Here is a 22,919-nt window from a genome sequence, read left to right on the forward strand (position 1 = left end):
CAGTAGTTGCTAATATCAGAGAATGTTTTACATGTTTCCATTTTCCTGTGTCTTCTTCCCTAGGGTTGTTTCTTTGGTTCATTTTCTGAGCAATGGATTGTAACATGATGCACACATGAACAAACAGCTTTTCTGAGCCCTTGGTGGCTTTGGGTTCTGGATGCTTAATCATTGCCTTCATGTACCATATCAGAGGAAACAGCATCATTTCCTTTTCCTATGGCGTGATTGCTTATGTTAGTCTTGGCCTTGCCTGTGCTGACATCAATTTCCCACTGTGATGATAGCCACATTTAATGTTGCAGAGGTGCTTCACTTTTGAAATGTGTCATGCTGCCGTGCCTTTTAATGAGGAGTTAAACGGTAAAAATCTACTGTGAAGAAAAACACACGCAATGAAGTATTAAGTCTGCATGGGGATTTGCTAGAACAGGCTAGACTCTGTGGTAGCCACATAGACTTCAATAGCTGCTAGAGAGAGTTGGGTGGGGGAGCAGTTCACAGCAGCAGAACATAGTACAAAACTGATGCCTTGGACTGGGCTAGGACTTTAAACTTAATTTAAAATTGGAATTGCTAGGGAAAAAATAAGTTTCTAAATTGTTTGTTCTTTGGACTTTTAAAAAATGAAAAATAGCGCCCCAAACCACTGACAGCCTGATAAACTTGTTGGCAAATGGCATCTAATGGAGGGCAATTAATGCTAACAGTTTGTACAGATGGGTGATCACTCCCTTGCATTCCCTCAGCTTCCCTACGCAGTTAATATGTGCTAAAAATAATATGTGCTGCCATTCTGTGTAAAAGGGCTGCCAGTGATTCTGCAGAATATCAACCTGTTGTAAATTAACATTGTAATATGTTCACAATTTCACAAGTTTTTAATTTGCTTGTCAATATACTTTTACCTTGTAATTTTAAAATAAGTGGGATGAACATAGCTTGTTTTATTCCCACAGTGACACAGATGACAGTGGAAAACTTTTGTACCTCTAAAAGAAGGACATCTATGTATGGGGTACCTTGGTCAGATTTCTGAGAAAAAAAAAAAAAAAGGGAATGGTGCTGACACCCATGTTTTGCCTCACAGTAAATAGTAGTGGGGGTAAATATCTCTGTTCTTAAGAAGTCATGCTCTTACTTTTCTCAGCTGCATTCAGATCTAAATAAGTATAGGTGAATTCAAACCTAGGAGATTATGATCAAGCTTTGAACCAATAACCTTTTTTTAACCTCAATGAAAATGGAAGAATGCCTGTTAAATTGCTTCCTTTTCACCTGAAGCCTGAGAAGGAATAAGAACAGAGATTATTCTAACATTTTAGAATGTAATCAGGAGATTTTTTTCTTCAGACTTCAGCAACTTGGTATTTATTCTACAGAGATTCTTTTGTCCATTTGGTTGTCGTGCTGGCTTTTTCTTAGAGGAAAAAAATTAGGCAGTTTTCACTTTTTATGCAATTACAAAAAAGAAAAAAAATTGTTGTAGTCCAATCCAAAACCAATATAAAGAATATAAGTCCTAAGTGTATTTTTCTGGACAATCCATTCACAACAGAAGGGTTGAAAACCTCATTGCTTTGGAAGCTAGAGTACTACCACAAGTGCCTGACAGTCCAACGCTGGCAAGAAGAATGCTGTACACTTCCAAATTTGTTTGTTTCTGTTTTGCTTATTTCTGCAAAAATCAAGGTAGCGCCAATTAAAGAAAAAATTGACTGGTGTGATTTTTCTTTCTTTTTTTTTTTTTTACTATGTTAGTGTGTGGTGGTGTAGCATATCGAAACTTGGAGGCTGTGAGATTATTTAGTAAAAGGCAATATTTTCTAGACATATTTTGTAATACTAGAGTTGTGTAAGCTTTAAAACTCAAATATTTTTCATACGTAGTTCTGCCTCCTTTTGTGGAAAGAATTCAATTATTCTGCATTTTGCAGTGGATCCTTTCCTGCTACAATTAAAGATGTAGTTTCCATTTTAGTTTGCCTTTTAAAGCAAGATCATTTGAGCTGGAGTTCAAGCTTTAGTCAGCTTTTAAATTGATTCTTGAAATGGAATAATAAGGGTCCAGTGGTTCATAACATCTCATTTAGTGGCTGTGTTGGTGTAGCTGTGTTAAGTATGTAGCTGCAAAGCACACAGCTGGTGCTTGAGAGAGTAGATAAGAGGACTGTATGATCAAGTTAACAGGATGAAAACACAGCAGTCTTAATGTTGTACCATAAAATTTGCATCATCTTAAGTATGGTCTGTAGTTTTCTTCTCCTCCATTTGTGCTAATAAAGGTCACTCTTTAGAGAGACACACTTGGACATAACAAGATGCAGAGTGCTGTTTATTCAAATGAGTTTCTTTGCCCTTTCAAGTCTGTGCAGTGCACTCATGATAGTCACTACCAGTATTTCTAGACAGAATGTTTTTCTATGTTTTGCTGTCAGTTTCCCCTTTGATAACCTGATCTTTGAGTGTGCAATTTATATTAAAATGAGATCCTGTATTGAGGGTCAGTAATGCTTAATTGCATTTTTTTAAGATTATATTGGATAATGACTATTTGGTCAGAATAAGAATGCTGCAAGTAAGACGGAATTGTTTAAAGAGCTAAAAATACCTACTAAAAATCTACTGCCTTTCCACTTTGCCTTCCGAAGTTTTAGATTTCACTTTTAAAAACCAGTTTCCTCAGCCCCTCACTATCACACCACCATGGGGACTGTAGGCTGTCTTTAGCACTCAGTAGTTTGCCACGCGTAGTGTAAAATTAAGGTCCTGCATCTTTTGGGGCCTCATTAGGTTGGTAACGGAGACCATGTAGTCCTCCAGGCTTACAAGAGTAGAGTCAGAGGAATATTACGGATGGAACTTTGCTTGATTTGTATCTAAACTTATAAAAATTATTAGCCTATAAAAGACTATATATGTGTAAATAATATACAGGAGGAGAGAGTGAGTGAGCATGTATGTTACCAAATGGAGCGGTTATCTTTTTTTTGCAGTTGTGGTATGTTGACTTCCTGTGTAGCTGTTCAGACTGTGTTTGAGTGGTTGTGACTGGAATTTTTTTCATGTTTACAAGTTTTCTTTGAAAAGAACTAAGTGATTAATAAAAGTTCGACAGCTTCTATTTCATTATCCATGGGATCCAAAAGGTCTGAACTGTGGTTTGGTCCCACTTAGAATAGCAAGCTGGAGCGGCAGGGGGGAAAGCAAATGTGCTTATGATTGAAGGATGGCTCCCTGCCTGCTGTAAATAGCCCTTGGTTTTGGGAAACGGAAAAAGTAAATGCAATGAAGAATTAAAGAGGAAAGCAGAAGAATGCTTTAATAGAGGACAGCTCTTGGTCTGCATCTGGCATCATTCAGCCACTTTGATTCTAGACAATTTGGTGTGTGCCAGAAGTTCTTACTGGCCATGCAGGAGTGACCTTTGAGCCCCCCGGGACAGTCCTGCACAAGGTGTGGAGCGTGGGGGAGAAGGAAGGGAGAGAAATAAATTATTTTAGGTCCTGTAGCCCTTGTCTGTCTTGCAGTGCACTCCAGGATGTTTCACTGAATACTGTTAACAAAGTGTTATTCCTAAGAGGGTGACTTTGGCAACGTCTGTGTTGCTAGATAGGAGCCACTGGAGACTGCATCCAAAGCACTGGGGGCTGGCTCCCTCCAGTGCAGACTGCCTAGTGCTCAGTTCCAGATTTTTTCTGGGCCCCCTGGAGCCTCTCTGGTCCCAGGACAGTAATGTAACACTTTGTGCGGTATTTGTTTGCTTCAGCTTGTCTGAAATAAGGTGAAGGCATGCAGGGGCTCACCACCGTAGTATGGTACGATCTCAAACTGAGGGGACATGCCGTGTGCCTGGGGGTGACAGGAGAGCGTCAGGGTGGCAAGAGATTTGTCTGGGGAGGTGGGAGGGGACATGACACGTACGATGACAGGGGAGGGCAGAGGGAGTCAAACGGGGAGCGTTTTCTTGCCTATAGCCTCTTGGGAAGGGTCCTTGGCATGGTTTTATCCTTGGAAACACACGTGAGATTTGGGTTTGGTTGGATCTACTTGGCTTGGTTTGTTGGAGGCTGGAAGGGACCTAATACGTATGCAGCGGGTGGTGTCAAGGGCCCAGGAGTGAAATTGGGAGCCCAGATGTTTGACAGAACGGGTAGATGTACCCCTTACACTCTCCACCACTTACAGGGTGGTGATGTGTATGATCATATAAAATACTTATCTTCTAGTGGTTTGGGAGGGTGTGCTCCTCCCTTTTAAGAGGGTTATGATTAGTTGGGTTTGTTGATGTTTGATGTAAATTAATTTACATCAAAGTGTGTTTTTATGTCCTGTAAACAAGGAGAACAATGGTTGGTTTGTTAACTGAGAGGAGAAGAAAGGGCAGATTTCCACATCAGCGAACAGCCCATCCCTGTTGTGTGAGCTGCTGTTGAGAATCATCATGAAATAGGAAGCAGCCTGCATGGCTACCAAGGCTGCTGCTTTTTCCTTTGTTTATTATTTACACTGCAAAGAAAATGAAATTGCTGTGGCAGAGCAGGAAAATATGCTGTCCTGAAACTTGGCAGGGCCAGAATTGCAGCTGTCTTAACTGTTCTCCCCCCCTTCTCCCGTGGTAGTATGATCATGGGGAAATCATATCTGCCTTTGTCTGCTTTGCATACAGGTAGTGCTTCCAACATTTATTTTGGAGAAAAGATCCCTGCTGGAGATGTATGCAAATTTCATGGCCCATCCAGACCTGTTTTTGTCAATTGCAGCTGGAGCCACTCCCGAGGAAAGAATTATCTGCTTTGTGGAGTATTATCTAACAGCTTTTCACGAAGGCCGAAAGGGAGCGGTTGCCAAGAAGCCCTATAACCCTATAATTGGTGAAACGTTTCATTGCTCGTGGGATGTGCCTAAAGATAAAGTGAAAGCATTCAGAACTAACGGTGCCTCCACGGTTCCTAAGGACCCAACCAAGGAGTTTGGCCAGGACCAGTCCACGTGCTACAAGCTGAGGTTTGTAGCTGAACAAGTATCCCATCATCCACCGGTATCTTGCTTTTACTGTGAGTGCAAAGAGAAGAAAATGTGTGTGAACGCTCACGTATGGACCAAAAGCAAGTTTATGGGCATGTCAATAGGTGTTTCTATGGTAGGTGAAGGTAAGAAATGTGCTTTTATTTTGTTTTTTTTGAGCTAATGTTGTGGGTGTCAGCACAACAGAAATCCAGATATTTTTCTGCTTGCTCTCCCTCTGACCTTTCATTTGAACCTTGTGGCTATTTGCTTTTGTGAAGTTTGGAATTAAAACTGTAGGGTTCATACAACTTTTTTCTGTCTGGACAGAATGCAAGGCACACATTACGTGTATAAATGTGTGCTTATATTTATGTGAGTCTGTTAACATACAACTGTACTTCAGATACAATTAAGTTGTAGTACCAAATGGCTACTGACAGCATATTCCGTAAGAACATTTTTATTTGTCTTGCTTACTTAAAGTAATATGCAATTTGATATGGGACAGTTTCACAACTGGAACAAAGCAATAGGAAAAAACACATTTTTACTTAAGTCCAACATTCTTTTTTCATAGTTTCTGTAAAGAGTCATGGTTTCTGTAGTGTTTACAAAGTTAGTGTGTTATCTCAAGCTTTATAGAAAGTAATGTAGTCACGGTATAAATTGTGATTTGCTCTATCGTACATATACAGTCTGCCTTGTGATAAGTCATTGCTCTACACAAATACAGGAAATCATAACAAATTCTTAATGGATGATCTGAACTGGTAAACACACCTGTACCAGTGTCCTTACTGACTGCTAATGTATTGATTCAATGTTTCTAAGCAATTTAGTCAGTCCTTTTTGCCATTTGAGGGTAATTTCCTGTGTACGGTTTTTAGTGTTTTATCTTAAAGTAGCTTTTAGACTGTAGTCTCAGAAATACCAGGACAACTTACAGTAAATGCTTCTTTTTGTCATCATTATGTTAAATACTATGATATTAAAGGTAGTAAAAAAGTAGAGTGGGAAATGTAGTGATTTGGTTTTGCTTATTAATAACAGCAAAACAATTATGGTGAAAACATACAGATATGTTCTGCTATTTCTACTAGCTAGAACTAACGAACAAACTCAAACAGTAGAAAGGGCTGCAGTAGCTTCTTTCCTGATGGCAATATATTCCCTTTTTTGTAGAAGAGCCATGAAATTTCCTTACGACTGGATTTTATATTGTCATGATAGTTAAAGTCTGTAATAGCACAGTTGTTTTCTTCTTCCTATGATGTAGGTATTTGGCTTTTAATAAGGAGTTAAGGAACTTGGGAAGGGAGTGTCAGAAGGGAAACTGGTCTTTCTGTCTGTCTCCTGACTGTACTACTGCCAGCCTGAGTCATTGGTTTACCTTGCTGCTTTTTTCCGGTACATATTCATTCCTAGTACTCTTTTTCTCAGTAAAGGATGCTATTTAATGGAAATAAAACTAAACACAAAGTCACTTATGATTGTGTAGGAGTAGGGAAATTTATTTTTCTTGCTGCTAGCGCACACAGTTCCCTGGGATTGGGGGTGTCTACTGTGGGGATTATTTAAGACTTCAAAGTCCTGATGTGTCCCAGTTTTGAGAGAGAAAGGGTCTAGGAATTAACCACTTCCTTATGCCAAATAATGTGTGTTTGTGAGAATAAGTTCTCCCCTGTCCCCCTTTTTTTTCCATGATCCTGGAGATATCCTGGGTGTGGAGACAGGCTTTGGGGAACATCTGCAATGCTGAACTGTTTTATTGCAAGGTTTCCTGCTGTCTTTAGGGGCATTTTGGGAGGAAGTTTGGGTTTACCAATTCGTAGTTACCATTTATCTTTTTTGTTCATGTAAGCAGTGCAAAAGCATGCAGCTTCATGGTGACAGCATTACTGGGAAGTGATGGAGAAACTCCAGTGCAGCCCAAGCATTTCTGTTGCATGTTGAGGACTGGCAATAGGCAGCAAGAAGTTGTACTACTGAAGCTTTCTATCATCTGAAAACAGCCAGCCTAAACCTGACAGCCTCAGTTTAAAATGTTTGCTTTGCAGTGCGGTTTCTTTGCTCAAAACCACGCTTTTTTCAAATTTTTTAAAATATATTTTAGTCCCAGGGAAGTCTTCCTGATTAAGTTGGTGTGTAGATTTGTCAGGCTGTGCAAAAATTAGCATCTACTGCAGACATTTCTTTCTCATGTGCTGCATTAAGTATAAATTCTGTATTAGATTGAGGTCAGGATGAGTACTGGGGAATAGATTGCTGAACCAAAAAAAAGTAGCCGCTGGACTTACAATGTGGAAAAACTATATTTGTATTTACACATCTGGTAATGCAAAGCATAGTAATTTTTTGATTGGAGAATTTTCTTTGTATTTAAGGACATTTTATGCATTGTAACATTTCAAATGGCATGAGTTAGTCTAGCAAAGAGTAGATTGTGGAAAGACACTGTTAGTCAGAAAGTATTTGAAGGTAGTTAAGATAGGTAGAAACTAAAGTTAGCTACTAGGAGAAGCTTTCTGACAACAAGGTTGGCTGGTAAGGTTGTAGAATCTTATTTTAAACTGTTAAAACCAGATTAAGCAAATTTCTCAGGAATGATTGAAGTATGACTGATCCTGCTTTTGATAAGAGACAGAGTGTCATCTCATGAATCGTAGAAATCCCTGGCTTTTGTTTGTTTGTTTTTTTTGCTACTGTGCATTGGATAACCAAACTAATCGTGTTATTGTTGGGTTTTTTTGTATTGTCCCTTCCTCCTCTTTTTTTTCCACTATAAGCATTCAGCCCTTTTTTTTGGCTGTTGCTGGAGTTTACTTACATACATGTGGGTGCCTTTGAGTTTTTGTTTGATCAGTAAGGATTTTACATTCTGCATGATGTTACTTGAAAGGCAGCGTCCTTGATATCTCTAATATACCTGTGTCTGTTCTGAGAGTTGATTTAACTCATTCTGGTGTAAGTATAGTTGTTTCATTATACTGTGCATTCATTCAGTACTATTTGATTTATGTAGGAAAAAAAAGTTCCTTCCAAACAGAGCATTAGAGAGCTGCAATTAGTGTTTTGGATAATTCAGTGGTAGAGAGTGACCATCTTGTTCTAGTTCAGATATTTATCAGAACAGTTTTGTTTGACTTGTAACTTTGTTGTGACCTTAGTGTTGAATACAAACAACTGTGATGTGTTTTGAAACTTTGCTCTCTGCTGAATAGTTTTGTGTGTCTCCTTCAAACAGTTCAATGAAGCTTTTTCTGCTGCAGTTGGCTATATATGCAAATAAAGTAGTACTGAATTTTTGGACCTACATCATGTAAGGAATACGCTGGTAATGTTTCTGTGGTGCTTTTGAAGCATATTTTTTTAACTTGTCACAACGGCCTTAGATGTATAGAGCATGTTGCTTTTTATGCTTTGTTGTTAGAAGCAGCAGTGGATATGCTGAAATAGAATGTCATGGAAGTACAAAGGCTTCTATAAGAATTTAAAGAATGAGGGGATTTGAGGACAGCGTGGTCCTGTCATACAGGAGGTACAGCTCAGTATCTTAATTGTACAATTTTTAGTATATGTTGCACCTCAAAGTAGCTAAGATTTTTTTTTTCCTATCTATGATTTTTGTTTGTTGATTCAAAGTATCAGTTGCTGCGATGCAGAGCCAGTAGGAAAGCACAGCTGGAAATCTGTGTGAGAAGCTGTTTTATATGCTAGCCCTTCATCTGTGGTTATGAGGGGTCTAAATCCGGCTTGCTAATGAAATGTCTTAACTTCTTCTTCGCTATATAACAAAAACCCCATTCTTCAGAGTTGTCAGCATTGAGTTGCCTCGTGAAAAAGCTACCCTGAATAGAAAAGAGGATATTTTCCGTAAAAGAATTCATGTTGCATGTGCAGTCCCTAATTCTGGTTAATGTTAATTATGTACTGATGAGAGAGTGAGGGAGAAGAGAGTGTAATGAATAGGATCCCATTAAGTTTTAAATTAGCAAGGGATGGGAGAGTCAATGTAAATACTTAATGTTTTTTATGTGGTCCAAAGAATCTTCAGATAAGGTTTGTAGGATAAGGATACTTTAGTGGAAAAGGCTGTGGTGAGCACAGCTCACTGTGGGCTGTGTGTGTTCCTTTTCTGCTCTTGAGTTTTGTTCCAAAGCAGCAAAATCCCACAAAAAGTGTCACCTTTGATTCACGGGTTAATTTTTGCAGAGAGCATAAAGTATGTTTAAGTGGGTTGCTCTGTATTATCAAGTGGCTAGTTATGTCTTGTGTTTTCACTCCTGCTATTTTAAATGTTTCAAAAACTAGTGAGGTATAGGCTTCCAAAAATTATGTTTTAAATTGAAATCAACCTTGAAAAGATTTGATAGGTAGGGAAAAGGTTCAGTGCTTTTTACGGGATAAAGCTAAATGAAAGCAATGAATGTTTTTTCCCTTGGTTTTTTCTGTTCAAATATGTGTATGTGTTTATAGATGTACAGGTCTGTAATTTCTATTCCTGAGGCATTAGCAACTTTTTAATTTACCAGTCCCAAAGATTGACTGCTCCATGCAACTAGAGCTACCTAAATATTTCCCTAGTACTAATTTTTATATTAATATTTTTTAGCCCAGTGGTTTCAGAACAGTTTCCGTATGGCATGGCACTCATTACTTAATTTGGCAAATGGCTCCAGTCTTTGGAAAATGAGCAGTGCAGTGCAGCTCACTGGAATGTTTATGAGACAATAAGAGGCTGGTTCTGGCATCTCACGTTTTCCCGTGTGAATCTGCACCATTGGTGATGCACTACACTCGTGTGGGGTTCATCCTATATGTAACTTACTCCTGTCTGCATTATTTGTAACACGGCACAGACAGAGTGAAGAGCCTGTTAATTTAGGAAACTCCCCTAGGCGGTTTGTGTCCCACGTACCATTTGTTGTTCAGATTGATCTCCATACAGTCGGTGGGAAGCATTAAATTTCACATGCCTCTTCTGCAGCTTATTGATCCAGAGCTGCCTCTGGGTATTTTGTCAATATGTGTTACTGGAAAATCAATTCACAAAGCTGCAGCATCAGTGATGGACATGTAATAGTCAAATGGGGAGAATTACATGCTGTGAACATCACTTCCTTTAATGCAGGCTGAGGAATCGTGGAAAGGAGCATGACTGTGAATACGTTGCCTTAGTCAAAAGCAGGAGTAAATGGTCTTGAGGACATTTCAAGGGGGAATTTCAAAATTCTGCACTTGTTTACAAAAAATTCACCCTTCTCTGTGGAATTTTTTCTAATAAACTAGATTACTAAATCCACTGTTCCTCCCAGAGTACTTGTCTGGTGCGTTCTTCCATGCATAATAGCTGCCTATAAATACTTAAGATTTTTTTTAAAGGAATTTGCAGTTCTGAAATAATTCTTTGATGTGAGAGGAGGAAGCATTACTGAAAATGGAAGAATCTATATTTACTTATAGCCATTTTTAAACTAAAAATTAGTAATCCCTTATAGTAGGGAAGCAAGGGAAGAAAAATAGCCTGTGTATTTTCCAGCAGATATTTTTAAAGATCGGTCACAATGTAGTGATACTTATAAGCAGATGTTAAAAGTACACAACACTTTCAAAAAAATAATTGTTAGATTTTAGGTTTTCTCCCTCTAATTTTCAAGATTTAAACTCGGCAGGGTAGAGCATGAATTCAAATTGTGGTAGCAGTTACAAATGTGGACTCAATGTCATTTTGGCTTCTACTTCCCTGAGAGCATGGGTCTCAGTTCAGACATAGTGCTGTAGCTACAGTCTTCATGGTGCTTCAGTTAAACGAGGTTTTGCATGTGGACTCTGCAAATGATGGAATGCAAAACTAACAGTCACATTAGTACTAAAAATAATATCAAGTTGTGGATATTTCAAGTCTTCCCTTTATTCTTTTTTGGATTATAATTAATGAGCTGGAGTCATATTTCAAGTGAGAGAGCACTTCATTAAAAATGTATTTATTCAGATGTTTAAGGAATTCAAAGAATATGCTACCAGGTGCTAAAAATACTACCAAGAGACCTGGGTTCAGTTTTAAACCTCTAACCTGCTGTGGTGGTTAAATATTTACATTGAAGGTCACTGCTGTTATTTGCTGTTCACTTTTCAGTGTGCTTGGCAGCATTCATTAGAGGTCTGCATCCCTCCCACTCGAGTATGGAGGAAAAAAGCTATTGATCCCATCAGAGACACAAAAGCAAACCTATACTAACCCAGAAGGAAATTGTGTTTATCATGGCAGTTTCTTCTCATGTGGGGACATGCAGTGACGGTCAGAGGAGGATGGCTGGGCCTGGGGAAGTAGGAGGCTCTGGAGAAGCTCACATGAAGGTTTGGTTCATAAATACAGTGATGTTCTCTCACAGTAGTGAGCATCACACCTGCCCACTGTACTGCTATTAGACCTTTTGTGTCTTAACCCCCTCCCCCCCCCGCCAACCTGACAACAGAACCCTCAAAACTGTCATGTTGGAAGCTGATGCTTTCAGGCGGACTGTGCTTTTTGACTGTGTGAGGATTGTGTCTATGCTTAGACCATTAAGACTGAGGAAACGTGACCTCATGGGTAGCACCACAGGCCATTTAGAGCAGCTGGTTGCTGCTACATGTCTGTTGTCCGTGACTGTAATGAAGAAGGTGGAGAATAAATGGGAAGAGGAGGAGAAGGGAAAGCTGACAGACTTGAGTCTAAAACCTGTTGTAGTCCTCTGTGTGGAAAATGCCCAACTGCAGGCTGTGAGATTTCCTTTCTGTGTTTAATCAGTACCCATTAGCTTTCGTTGATCCTTTTTGAGTATCATCATCTAGTTAAAAGGCTTCTTGATTGTTCTGTATTAATTTCACATTATTACAGCATCCATTTAATGCGTTTGATAAGCAGAGTTGTCTTTCTGAGTACGAGTTCTTCCTGGTTGCGTGTCCTGGGTGAGTGGGTAGTGCAGCCTTCCTGCAGTGTGTTCAGCTTGGTTTTACCTGCAGGTATGGAGCCGAGGAAGCTTGAGGCAAAACGTTGAGTGTGTTCCAACTGTGTCCTGGCTGTTCCCTGCTGGTGCGGGTTCAGCAGATTACACGAGGAACTTGTGACTTGCCGAGGCAAAATGATGAAAGGTCCTTTTAAGACGTTGCTTTTCTGTGTTTGTGTTTTTTGCACTCTCCAGCTCATTTGTGTCAAACTTGCTGGAGTAGAAGTGCTGGCTGTGTTGTTGCCAGCAGGCTGAGGTTGCAGAAGTCCTGGGAACAACTGCATAAAACTATTCTGTTTTGCAAAAGATGTTTTCCTGTGGAACAGTTTCAGAAGGCAGAAGTGACAAGGTGCAGAACTTCCTGTGCCTGTGTTTAGTTCTATTAATTGGAGCCAGTATTTAAGATGATGATTCTTGTTAGAGCTCTGTGCTTTTAAATTTTGTATCTTTTTTTAGGTTTGTGTTTTTGTACAGCAGTAAGGGCATATTTTTATATTGGCAGTAGTAATGCCTTGTTCCTATTTAGTGCTTTTTCATCATTGCATGCCCGATCACTTTGCAAAATTAGTGTCATTATTCCCTTAAACAGATAGATGAACTAATCAATACCATTACCAATGTGTTCTTCCCCTATCTGCCCCAGGGTGAAGGCAAATTGACTCAAGCTCATCTTGTTTCTAAATAGATATGTCAAGATCATTTTCCTGATTTTTTTTCAAATATTTCTGGGTTCTAAGTGCTTCCTGTGATGGGTTATTTTCAATCCCTGTTGTGAAAAATTATTTCAAAGCTGTAATTTTTGCCTTTAGGCAGTTATTAATGGGACACAAAAGACTAAAACTCTAATCAAATATATATTACAGGTATTTGGCATGATCTAATTCTGTGTGCAAGGTTTAAGGTACTCTTTACCTGGTCTTATGTCTGTTCTTTGTCATCCTGAAGACCAAACTACAGCTATGGTGGGGGTAGAGCTGTATCCTTAACCCAAGGGGAACCTAAGATCTGATCAGACATGCAACTTCCTTTGTAGTTACAAATAATCTTGAAAAATTACTGCTGCTGCATGTTGTTGTTTTTAGTTACAGCCCCATAATGCTTAGGTTAGATGTCATGGTTTAACCCCAGCTGGCAACTAAGACCCACACAGCTGCTCTCTCACTCCCCTCCAGTTTGGCTGGGGGAGAGAATTGGAAGAGTAAAAGTGAGGAAACTCATGGGTTGAGGTAAAGACAGTTTAATAAGTAAAGCAAAAGCCGCGTACACAAGCAAAGCAGAACGAGGAATCCATTCACCGCTTCCCACCGGCAGGCAGGTGTTCGGCCATCTCCAGGAAAGCAGGGCTCCATCACGCCTAACCGTGACTTGGGAAGACAAAGGCCATCACTCCGAACGTCCCCCCTTCCTTCTTCTTCCCCCAGCTTTTTATTGCTGAGCACGATATCATATGGTCTGGAATATCCCTGTGGTCAGTTGGGATCGCCTGTCCCAGCTGTGTCCCCTCCCAGCTTCTTGTGCCCCCCCCCCCCCGCCCCCCCGCGGGGGGGGTGGGGTGAGGAGCAGAAAAGGCCTTGGCTCTGTGTGAGCCCTGCTCAGCAGCAACGAAAACATCCCTGTGTTATCAACACTGTTTTCAGCACAAATCCAAAACACAGCCCCATACTAGCTACTGTGAAGAAAGTTAACTGTATCCCAGCCAAAACCAGCATAGTGGAGGAACGTTTACTGAATGAAATGGAATTGCCAGTAATTTTCTGTGCATGGTAGAGACATTGGTCTTGGTGGTAGCAGAGCAGTGGCCCTCGTGGCCCCTTGTTGATTATGCAAGACTTTTGCAAAGGCTGTGTGGGAAACCAGGCATTTGGAAATGAAGGAGCAAACTTAGAGGAAATTTCTGGATGGCTTCCTTAAGCATGTTTCCTAGTTGCACCCAGGCAGACCTAGGGAGAGCCTTTCACTCCCACCAACAAACGCTTCGGTAAGAAATTAGCAGAGAGGACCTGGTCATGTCTCATTGAATGGAGAACTGAGGGGTCCTTTCGCCATGCCCATATTTTTTCTACAGAGAGATTGTGATATGACACTGAGTGAGCATCTGAATATTCACTGGCTTTTTGCAAGCAATCTTTTTTTTTCCAGTTTAACAGTTTATTGCTTGTCAGTAACACAAAATAAGTAATCCAGTCAGATTTTCTAATAAGCCGTTTGGTACCATGAAGGACCCCAGGGTACACATTCAAATTGTATGCTTTTGAAAATGTTTCTTTGAAGAAATTTGTTCCGGGGGCAGACTATTTTTCTTAGCAGACAGCACCCTCCGTCAAGGCGAGTTGCACGTTGTGCTCTCTGTGGAAGTACATTCTGATGACAGTAATTGGTTAGTGACTGCCAGGTCTTATCGGTGAACTTTTATCATTTCACTTTCAACCTTCTTCCTATGTAGGTGTTCTTTACTTGATGGAACATGAAGAAGAGTATGTTTTCACCCTGCCCAGTGCCTATGCTCGCTCGATACTTACCATCCCATGGGTGGAGCTTGGAGGGAAAGTCAACATCAGTTGTGCCAGAACAGGCTATTCTGCTACGGTCACATTCCATACCAAGCCATTCTACGGAGGAAAGGTCCACAGGTAGGGAATTACTGTCTTATTCTTGTTTACCTGCTACTGGATTTCAATGGAAAGACTCTTGGGCATCTGTTCGGTTCTTCTGCTGGATTATTTTATAGACAGATATCTGAATTTATTTTCCTATTAGTGTCTGAGATGACTTACGGCTTTAGAGCACAGTTTATTGTAATTATACACTTTATATTGTTTAACTGAATTGGATATATTTCTCTCATTAAACTGAAGTGAATATATTCTTCCAGCCTTTGTTGCTTGTAAAAATTGCTCTAAGTGCAGGATCAGAAAAATGTACACAGAAAAGGCAATATTTCTGCTACACCAGCTGCTGCTTCTGTGTGAGTCTTGTAGATGAACTGGCGTTCCAGGTGGAGCTCCTGTAAGGAGGAGAGAAGCAAAAGTGTCACTGCCCATAGTGGTAGCTCCCTACTGGGGACTCCCACTTCTGCACTGAAATTTCCAGATGATGAAAATACTATTTATGTGCCTTTGGTTCCCCTTTATTAAGGGTGTGAAGAGGCACTGTGCAAGATAGCTTCCTGTTTTACTTCCGTGCTCAAGTTGATGGCCCAGTCATTAACGTACACAGACCCTTTTCTTGTTCTGCTGCCAACTGTAGCAGTGTCCATGAGAAGACTGTGCTTTTGCATGGTTACCTCTTTTTTATTTCAGTTGGTCTAATTATTCTTCCATATGTGTGTCAACTGTCTCAATATTGTGTTCAGGCAAATACCAACATGGGCTCTTTTGACAGTTTTTTTTTTCTGAAAGATGTAGATTATTAACTGGTGTCATTAGGGAAAATTGGGGAAGGCTGTGCTGTATTAGTTTAATAATTTAAAAACCTATATGAGTTTACAGATTAGTTGACATGGCTTGGTGAAGCACATGTGTGCATGTTCATAGAGACACACACACACACGCATGAAACTTCTCCCTGCATTTTGGTTTTCCAGTCCTATCTATCTATTTTGCTGACTCTCAGACCAGTTCTTGGACCACTGAGGTAGCTTTAGTCATTGCCTCTCAGCAGCTGAGAAAGGAAGTAGCAGAGCTAAGGAAGAAAATAAAGGTACCTGAAGTCTTTGACATAGGTATCTGACAGTATTATGTTCAGGTGTGAAAATACCATGTACTGAAAATGTCACATGAATGTCAGGAGTTGTTTTTCAGGCTGATGAGGTAAACAGTTCTGGGTTAGAGCTGAGTATCAGAGTTTTTTAAGTTGGGTTACTGCTGTACTTTGGGAGAATGTTGTCCAAAAGCTATTGCTGTATTAGCAGAGTTTTCTCGGGCTGAGTCTGTCTTTTTGGAGACAGTGTCAATACATTGCTTGAAAAATTACTTTGTAGATGTAGAAAGCTGCTTGTAGCCTTAGCTGTGGTAATGCTTTCATATGGTCATAATAAATGGTACCAGCTATTTCTGTGGTCTTTTTTTCTTCCCTCTTGAATTAGGGTTACAGCTGAAGTGAAACACAATCCCACTAACACCATTGTATGCAAGGCACAGGGAGAATGGAACGGTACTCTGGAATTTACTTACAGCAATGGAGAAACCAAAGTGATTGACACTAACAAACTGCCTGTTATCAGGAAAAAGATTAGGCCGATAGCAAAGCAAGGCCCACTGGAATCAAGGTAAGGGCAGAGGCGTTACAGTATTCTGCCTCTGAACCTCGGATGGGAACAGAACAGGGAAGCAGACTGCAGTTATGAATGGTGTGGTTCAAAAACACCTCACTTCCTACAGCACGTTAATGTAGGCACAAATAGTTGGAGCTGTGTATTGGTTCTTTGAAACATAAATTATAGTGACGTATACATCAATTTTCTAGAGGGGGAAAATGCTTGTATGCGTTCTAATGAGCATTTGGAAAATGGTAATGCAGTGTTTTCACCTGCTTTTCTTAGTGATTTTAAAATGGTAGTCAAATTAATTTGTCGCAAGTAATGTTGCATCTTATAATTTACACTGGAATTTCACGTTTTATATATTTTAGAATATATATATGTAAAATGTGATGCAATATGAGATATAAATACACACACAGACACACGTGATTTTAAGGCTCTCAGCACCCATGTCATGTGCCTAATTCTGACTAGGTACATTAGAAAAAAAACTTGTTCTGTTATTCACTGTCAATAACTGTTGACGCTTATCTTCAGAAAAATCAATATTTTTATTGAATTTAGGAACATTTTCTTGGAGGATTTAAAAACAGGCTTCATTTTATTATCTGTAAATAGTACAAAGGTGTGTCTTGAATCATTGTGCAGGGTCAGATACCATTTTCCTACTTTCTAGACATGCTTGCTTATCACAAACTCATTTTCCCCCTATAGTTTTGGAACAGAAAGGTAGGGGTAAATAAGGAAACCAGTAGCTCTGCAGTGTATTTATTATATTTCTTAGGTATTAGTAAGCAAATTACAACTCTCCAGTGTTTCTGCAGGATATGCAGTTTATCAGATTGTAAACAGAAACTCATTTAAACACCCCTGGAAGTATGTGCAGGCTGCAGTTGGTTTCTTCTGAGTATTTTTCTGAGCAAAGTTTCTGCTAGGCTAATAAAGTGTCAGAAGGCTTCGTATCTGAATGCAGTCAGTAGTGTGAAAAACAAGTTTGGTTATATACTGATAATTATTGTTAACTGGGAATATAGAGCACAGACCTAGAAGGGCTCCTAGAATCAGTGCATTAATTCCTCTGTTAGTAACCTGGTGGGAAGAGTCAGTGTCCCAATTTAATGTACAATTGGCTCTTGGCTAACATTCATTTATAATTCAAAAATTTAACTGCAAATGAATGTGTATCATTTGGGTGTGGATCATCAGTAAAGAATGTGAACAGGAAATGATAAAAATAAATCCATCTGCTTTGAGAAGAAAGCTTAGGTTTTGAAGAGTCAGGAACAGGAACAAAAGCTATTGAGAAAGTTAACTTGCATGGCAAAATACTGGGAGTTGAGCAAATCTGAAAATCTGGTCCACAAATGCAATGAATATCCTGGTTCACAAGCTGCGTGACTTGCAGAAATGGCATGGAGAACATGGCATCAGTCTGCCTCTCACCATACTGTTGTCTAGCCAGGCACTCGGCCACGGCAGAAGTGTTCTCACTGTCACTTGTGCTCCTCCTCCATCACGCAGGCACCTTTGGCAACATGTCACCAATTCTCTGAAAGAAGGTAATATTGATGCAGCAACAGAACACAAGCACCGCCTTGAAGAGAGACAGCGAGCAGAAGAGAGGCAACGTGTGGCTCTTACAATGCCGTGGAAACCAAAATATTTTGCCAAAGAGGTACTTTCATTGTCATATTTTAAAGACCCTATAGCATGTTTCTGCATACAGGAGGATGCTAGTACAAATGAATTTGTCTGTGGTTTTTACCATGGGCTAGTGTTGTTACATACCACTGAGTGTTTTAAATTCTATTTTTGCCAGAGTTTGGCTCTTAAAGAAGAGCAATGGATTTTTCTATCTCCATATTGTAAACTTGTTCACTTTCCTTCAGTTAGATTTATTTTAACCTGAATTTTTGGTACCTCATGTTAGGCACTTAAAGCTATGTGTTTTATCTTAAAATCCACACCTTAATTTGCAAATGCTATGTACTTACATCCCCTACTAATCTTAATCCCAGCATACTAAAGTGAACGTGATCTAGGGATATTTGTCCAATGTAAGTAAGCATGGACATCTTAAACAGAGTCTTGGGTTTCATCTGCTTGAAATGAAACAGATTTTACTAAGTTTGTCTTTGCCCTTTCTTAAAGGGGGAAGGGAAATAAGACTGACTGAGGGAATTATTATGTGACTGTGTTGTTATGTTAGCCAGTATGTGCAGCTATTTAAACCAGCAGTTCATCTGTTGCATGTTCCCATTGCTTCTCTTCCGCCTTGTAATTTTTTCCCTCCCGCCCAGATTACCTGTAAATTCATCAAGCACAGCATTTCAGATGACAGGGATGGTTTCTTGTGTTGATTAGTGTTACTTCAGCTTTTATGTGGACATACACAGATCCAGTATGTGGAAGTCTTGTTTGTAAACTCTCCCCTAATTTTCTTGCAGGGTGATGGTTGGCTATACTTGAATCCTCTCTGGAAGACTCACTGACGGGACAGAGCAGTTGCCTCATAACTTTACCTTAAAGGCATTAAAATGATACAGTATATAACTTCAAGATGTCATTAATAGGTCCTGTTATCAGAAGATACAAATGAGAAGCTATATACTGTGAATGATGCATCTCAAAATAACCACAAGCTCAAGTTTATTCAGGAGCCATTTTGTGTGTATGGATACACAAACACACACGCACACGTCCATATATACACACATATATACACGCAGTGTGTATGTGTTTGTGTGTGTATTATTTACACTACATGTAAACAAGTATAAACACTAACAGTGATTTAAAGACCTTTTCCTCTAAGTGTTAGGGCATAGAACTCTGGCTGGACTCAGCTGGGGTTCCCCGAGTTGTGTGCTTGCAGGATCAGGCCCTTTGCTAGTATTTAAGAAAATACTTTTTTATTAGTACCGGTTAAGGTTTTTCTATTTTTCACTTTTGCCAAAAATGTTTTGCACTTCAAATGTGATGTGTCACTTAATGGCAGTCATTCTGTCTAAACAGTCATTGAGTAACTCACTTTGACATAAGAATGATATACTGACAGCGTGCTCGCTCTTCAGGATGCTAATTTAAGAGCATGTTTCCTGTCACTTATAAGATGGCAGACAATTCCCACTCATAAGAAGTAGCAATACCTTCTCAAGAAGATTGTTCGCACTAACCCGTTGTGTCCTCACTTTTTGTTTGTTCATACTTGCAGCTGTTTAATAGATCTCTGGTCACCAGTGAGCCAGCTGCTCTGGCAATTTTGATCTTGCTGTGTCACGTTCTCTGGCTACTGTCATGCCAATGCTTTTGGGTTACGTGTTCCGCTAAATCCCTTCTGGCAGGTGTAGCTGTGGCGGTCCAGCTCACTCTTGCCTCAGCTTTCCACCCCGATGTAAGCGAGGCCCGGCCTGGCCGTTGGGCTGTGTCACAGCCTTGCCTTCCAAGTTAAACCACTGCTGATGCGTTCCTGCTGAAATAAATGCCAGGCTGTGCATTGAGGCGGGTCAGGCTGTGTAGGAGTCCTGTCCTGGTGTGCCGCTGCGACGGGTATCAGCCTTTCCCACCCGCCGGGAGGCGGGTTCTGAACACTGCTCTGGGAAAGGAGACGGAGCTTGTCTGGTCAGAGCCCTTAATTCCATATTAAGGCTCCAAGCAGACCTGTATTTTGATTTCTTTTGCTTTTGACCCAGTTGATTGCTTCTGGATGTGAAATACTTGGATGAATAGAGACGATATAACTAGCCTTCTCAGATGAATGATTTTCTGATGTAAAAGTAACAATTTAGTAAATTATTACACTGAGACAATAACTTCATTAATGAAACAAACAAAATGGGATATAATTTGTTTTGTAAAGTAAAAAAAAGTAAGTAAACAATCCTGTAGCTTGATCTTGCTTTGTCATGTAACCACTGTGACATTAAGAAGGTGGATTCTAAAAGCGTGTTAAGGCTTTGTTGCCTTTTAGTTCATATTTGTTGAAAGTGAAGATGTTTTTTGAGAGAAGTGGCAACAAAAGGCAAACGTAAAATGTGCTGACTGCTGCTCAGTGCTTCTTTCTACAGTGCCCTGTAAAGAAACCACTATATTTCTAACATACAGTAGCATGGATGCCTACCTTTCTGTAGTACTGATTAATTTTGTGCCTTTTGTCTGCTTTCTTAATACAGTAACTTAGGCTTTATAGATACTACACAAATATATTTAGGTCAAAGCGCTGCGCTTATATCTGTTCTTGTGCGTCCTGCATTTTATAATTATTTTTTTGGCAGATGTTAAAATATCTGGAGCAACTCAGAAGGCTAAATGGAGGTGTGTACACAAGGAAACATGCCAGTAGTTGTTCATTTGGACATAATATTTAATAGATCTTTACGTTTGAACTTCAGATCCCTATTTAATGAAGGTGTGGCTCCTTTTTTCCTCCTAAATGCTATTTTGTCTGCTTGTGTGTCCTTTTTTTGCACATTAGAAAGATTCATGTATACATGATTTAAATCCTATTTTTAAAAAAAAAAAAGTGGAGTGTATGAGCTTGGTTTTGTAACTGACACTTTTTTTTTTAAAGGAAAAAAAAGTCTTATTTTTAGGAATAGTTCACATTTTTCTGTAACAAAACCAAAATGATGCTGTCATAGTAATCACCAAACTACTACCAAGTATCATCAGGAAAATGTCTTTATCACCTGCAAGAATTAACTTTATAATGGATCCACTCTCATTCTAGAGGTTAGTCTGATAAGTAACTAGAAGTATTCATACAGTTTATAATATCATCACAAAGAAAAATCGAAAATACAGAATTAAACACATGGAATATCCTCCCAGAACTCTTGACTTTCACGCACCAAAGAACAAGCCACATACATACTCGCTAAAAATAGCCATTGAAAACCTCTCTCTGTCAGGCATACAGGCCCGCCCTCCTGAAAGAGTAGACCTCTTTCAGCTTTGATGGTATGACTGTCGAGGCTACAAAGATGCTGTAGCCATTCTTTTAAGGAGAAGTTTGAATAATTTTATGCTTGTAATTTATTGAAGATTTTTTCTGTCTGCATGGTTGGTTGTTTCTGCATGCCGAGAACATTCCACTTGTGCTCTGACAAATGTTTTGTTTTGTTCTGATGCTGTGAATAATCCCCTGATATCTTTACCACTGTTTCTCTTCCAAAGTAACATGGGAGAGGCGAACATAAAAATAATCCTTTCTGAAAAGATGCCATCAGCGAGAGATTCCAGAACAAGATTCACAAGTGTCATTTTATTTTTCTGATAGTTATGTGTTCAGTATATTTTACAGGGCTGAAAAGTAAATATTCATAAACCTTATTCTGTAGGTTGTTCCAGTAGCTGTCTTGGATTTGCAAGTAAATATTTTCCTTTTCAAGTAGCAAATGTACACTCTGAATTGTAATGTAAAAACCTCCATGTAGTTCAATTTTTTTTGTGCACACCTGTAGAAAGCCTATGCAACCTTTTTCTTTCTTAAATTAGAGATGTTCAGAAAGAAAATTTATACCTTTATCATTTAAAAGATGCTCTGGCAGTCTCTTCTGATTTGCCTTCCTTTCATAATTTGTGAATTTACAATGACAATGCTCATGAATAAAAGATTTGTTTCATTTAGTAGTGGGATGCCCTTTCTGTTTCCATGGAAGCATTAGTTAACTGCTATAAGTTACTCAGATGTCCAGGAGCAGTGCATCAGGGTGCCTGTGAGCTGTTTGCATGGTTCTGATAGAAGTGACTTGTCAGCTGAATCCAGGTTTCTTGTGGGGTTTTTCTGCCCTGTTCACACTGCCAGACACAGTATAGGTAAGTTTTTGTTTAAACTGGACAGCACTACACAGGGAAGGCAGGGAAGGCAGGGCTGGGCAGCATCACAGCTGTAGGAAAGGCTGGGGAGCATATGCCTTATTTTGACAAATAAAAAGGAAATAGGTTAAGGTGTTCTCTTGTTTCTGAAAATCGTATTTCATTTAATCTTTGTCATTAACAGATTCTTGATTAGCTACCTCTTAAAATACAACGCTAACTTATTGCAGTATTGGACACTTGCACGTGGAGGAAAAATGTGCTTAAAGGCATCATGGGTCCTGGTCAACATTTTTCAAGTGTTAGATAATGCAGCTGTGGTTTACTTTAAACATTCCTCCACAGTGTTGGAAACTGTCATGCCAGAACACTGTTTTTATGCAAAACAGAAAACAACACTGGCCGTGACTAGGACAGGAAACGCTACCCAGTCGTGTTCCTTGCCTTCTGTTGCATTGCTTCAAGGCCATGTTGTGGAGCAGTTTATACATTTGGTTTAAAGACATTACTGAGTTTTAGTCATAGCCAAATACAACTTTTGGTTTTTTACTTGTAGCGGGATTGATATGTACAGAGAGCTGAGTCAAAGCATTTAACTGGTTTTTCAAGACTAAACCTATCAAGATAGATATTTAACTAATGACTTCTCCCCCTCTGTTATGGAATTATTTCCACAAGTCAAAATGTTTCTTCTGGGATTACCAGTCGTACTGTCTGCCCTCACTGCTTTCAACAGTAATGATTAAGTGATACTGGAACTTACACAATACTGGCTTCTAGACACTTGCAGTTTTAGTTCCTTAGCAACTGAAGAAGACTGGCTTAACCTTTTTTTTTTTTTT

At 39.5% G+C, this 22,919-nt stretch overlaps 1 protein-coding gene across 1 annotated transcript in view; it reads left to right on the top strand.

Annotated features, from left to right (window-relative positions):
* The window catches only part of OSBPL10 (oxysterol binding protein-like 10), a gene marked incomplete at its 5' end in the record, with an annotated part of 87,082 nt that extends 68,266 nt beyond the window's left edge, over positions 1 to 18,816 (top strand). Inside the window, 5 exons of the mRNA XM_010584375.1 lie at positions 4,670 to 5,153; positions 14,443 to 14,629; positions 16,084 to 16,266; positions 17,782 to 17,935; positions 18,708 to 18,816. Of these exons, the coding sequence (XP_010582677.1) occupies positions 4,670 to 5,153; positions 14,443 to 14,629; positions 16,084 to 16,266; positions 17,782 to 17,935; positions 18,708 to 18,752 (1,053 nt within the window). The remainder of the gene's footprint in view (positions 1 to 4,669; positions 5,154 to 14,442; positions 14,630 to 16,083; positions 16,267 to 17,781; positions 17,936 to 18,707) is intronic.
* Positions 18,817 to 22,919: the final 4,103 nt, after the last annotated feature.

Source organism: Haliaeetus leucocephalus, unplaced genomic scaffold (assembly GCF_000737465.1).
Source record: "Haliaeetus leucocephalus isolate CR32 unplaced genomic scaffold, Haliaeetus_leucocephalus-4.0 Scaffold973, whole genome shotgun sequence".
Taxonomy (NCBI): Eukaryota; Metazoa; Chordata; class Aves; order Accipitriformes; family Accipitridae; genus Haliaeetus; species Haliaeetus leucocephalus.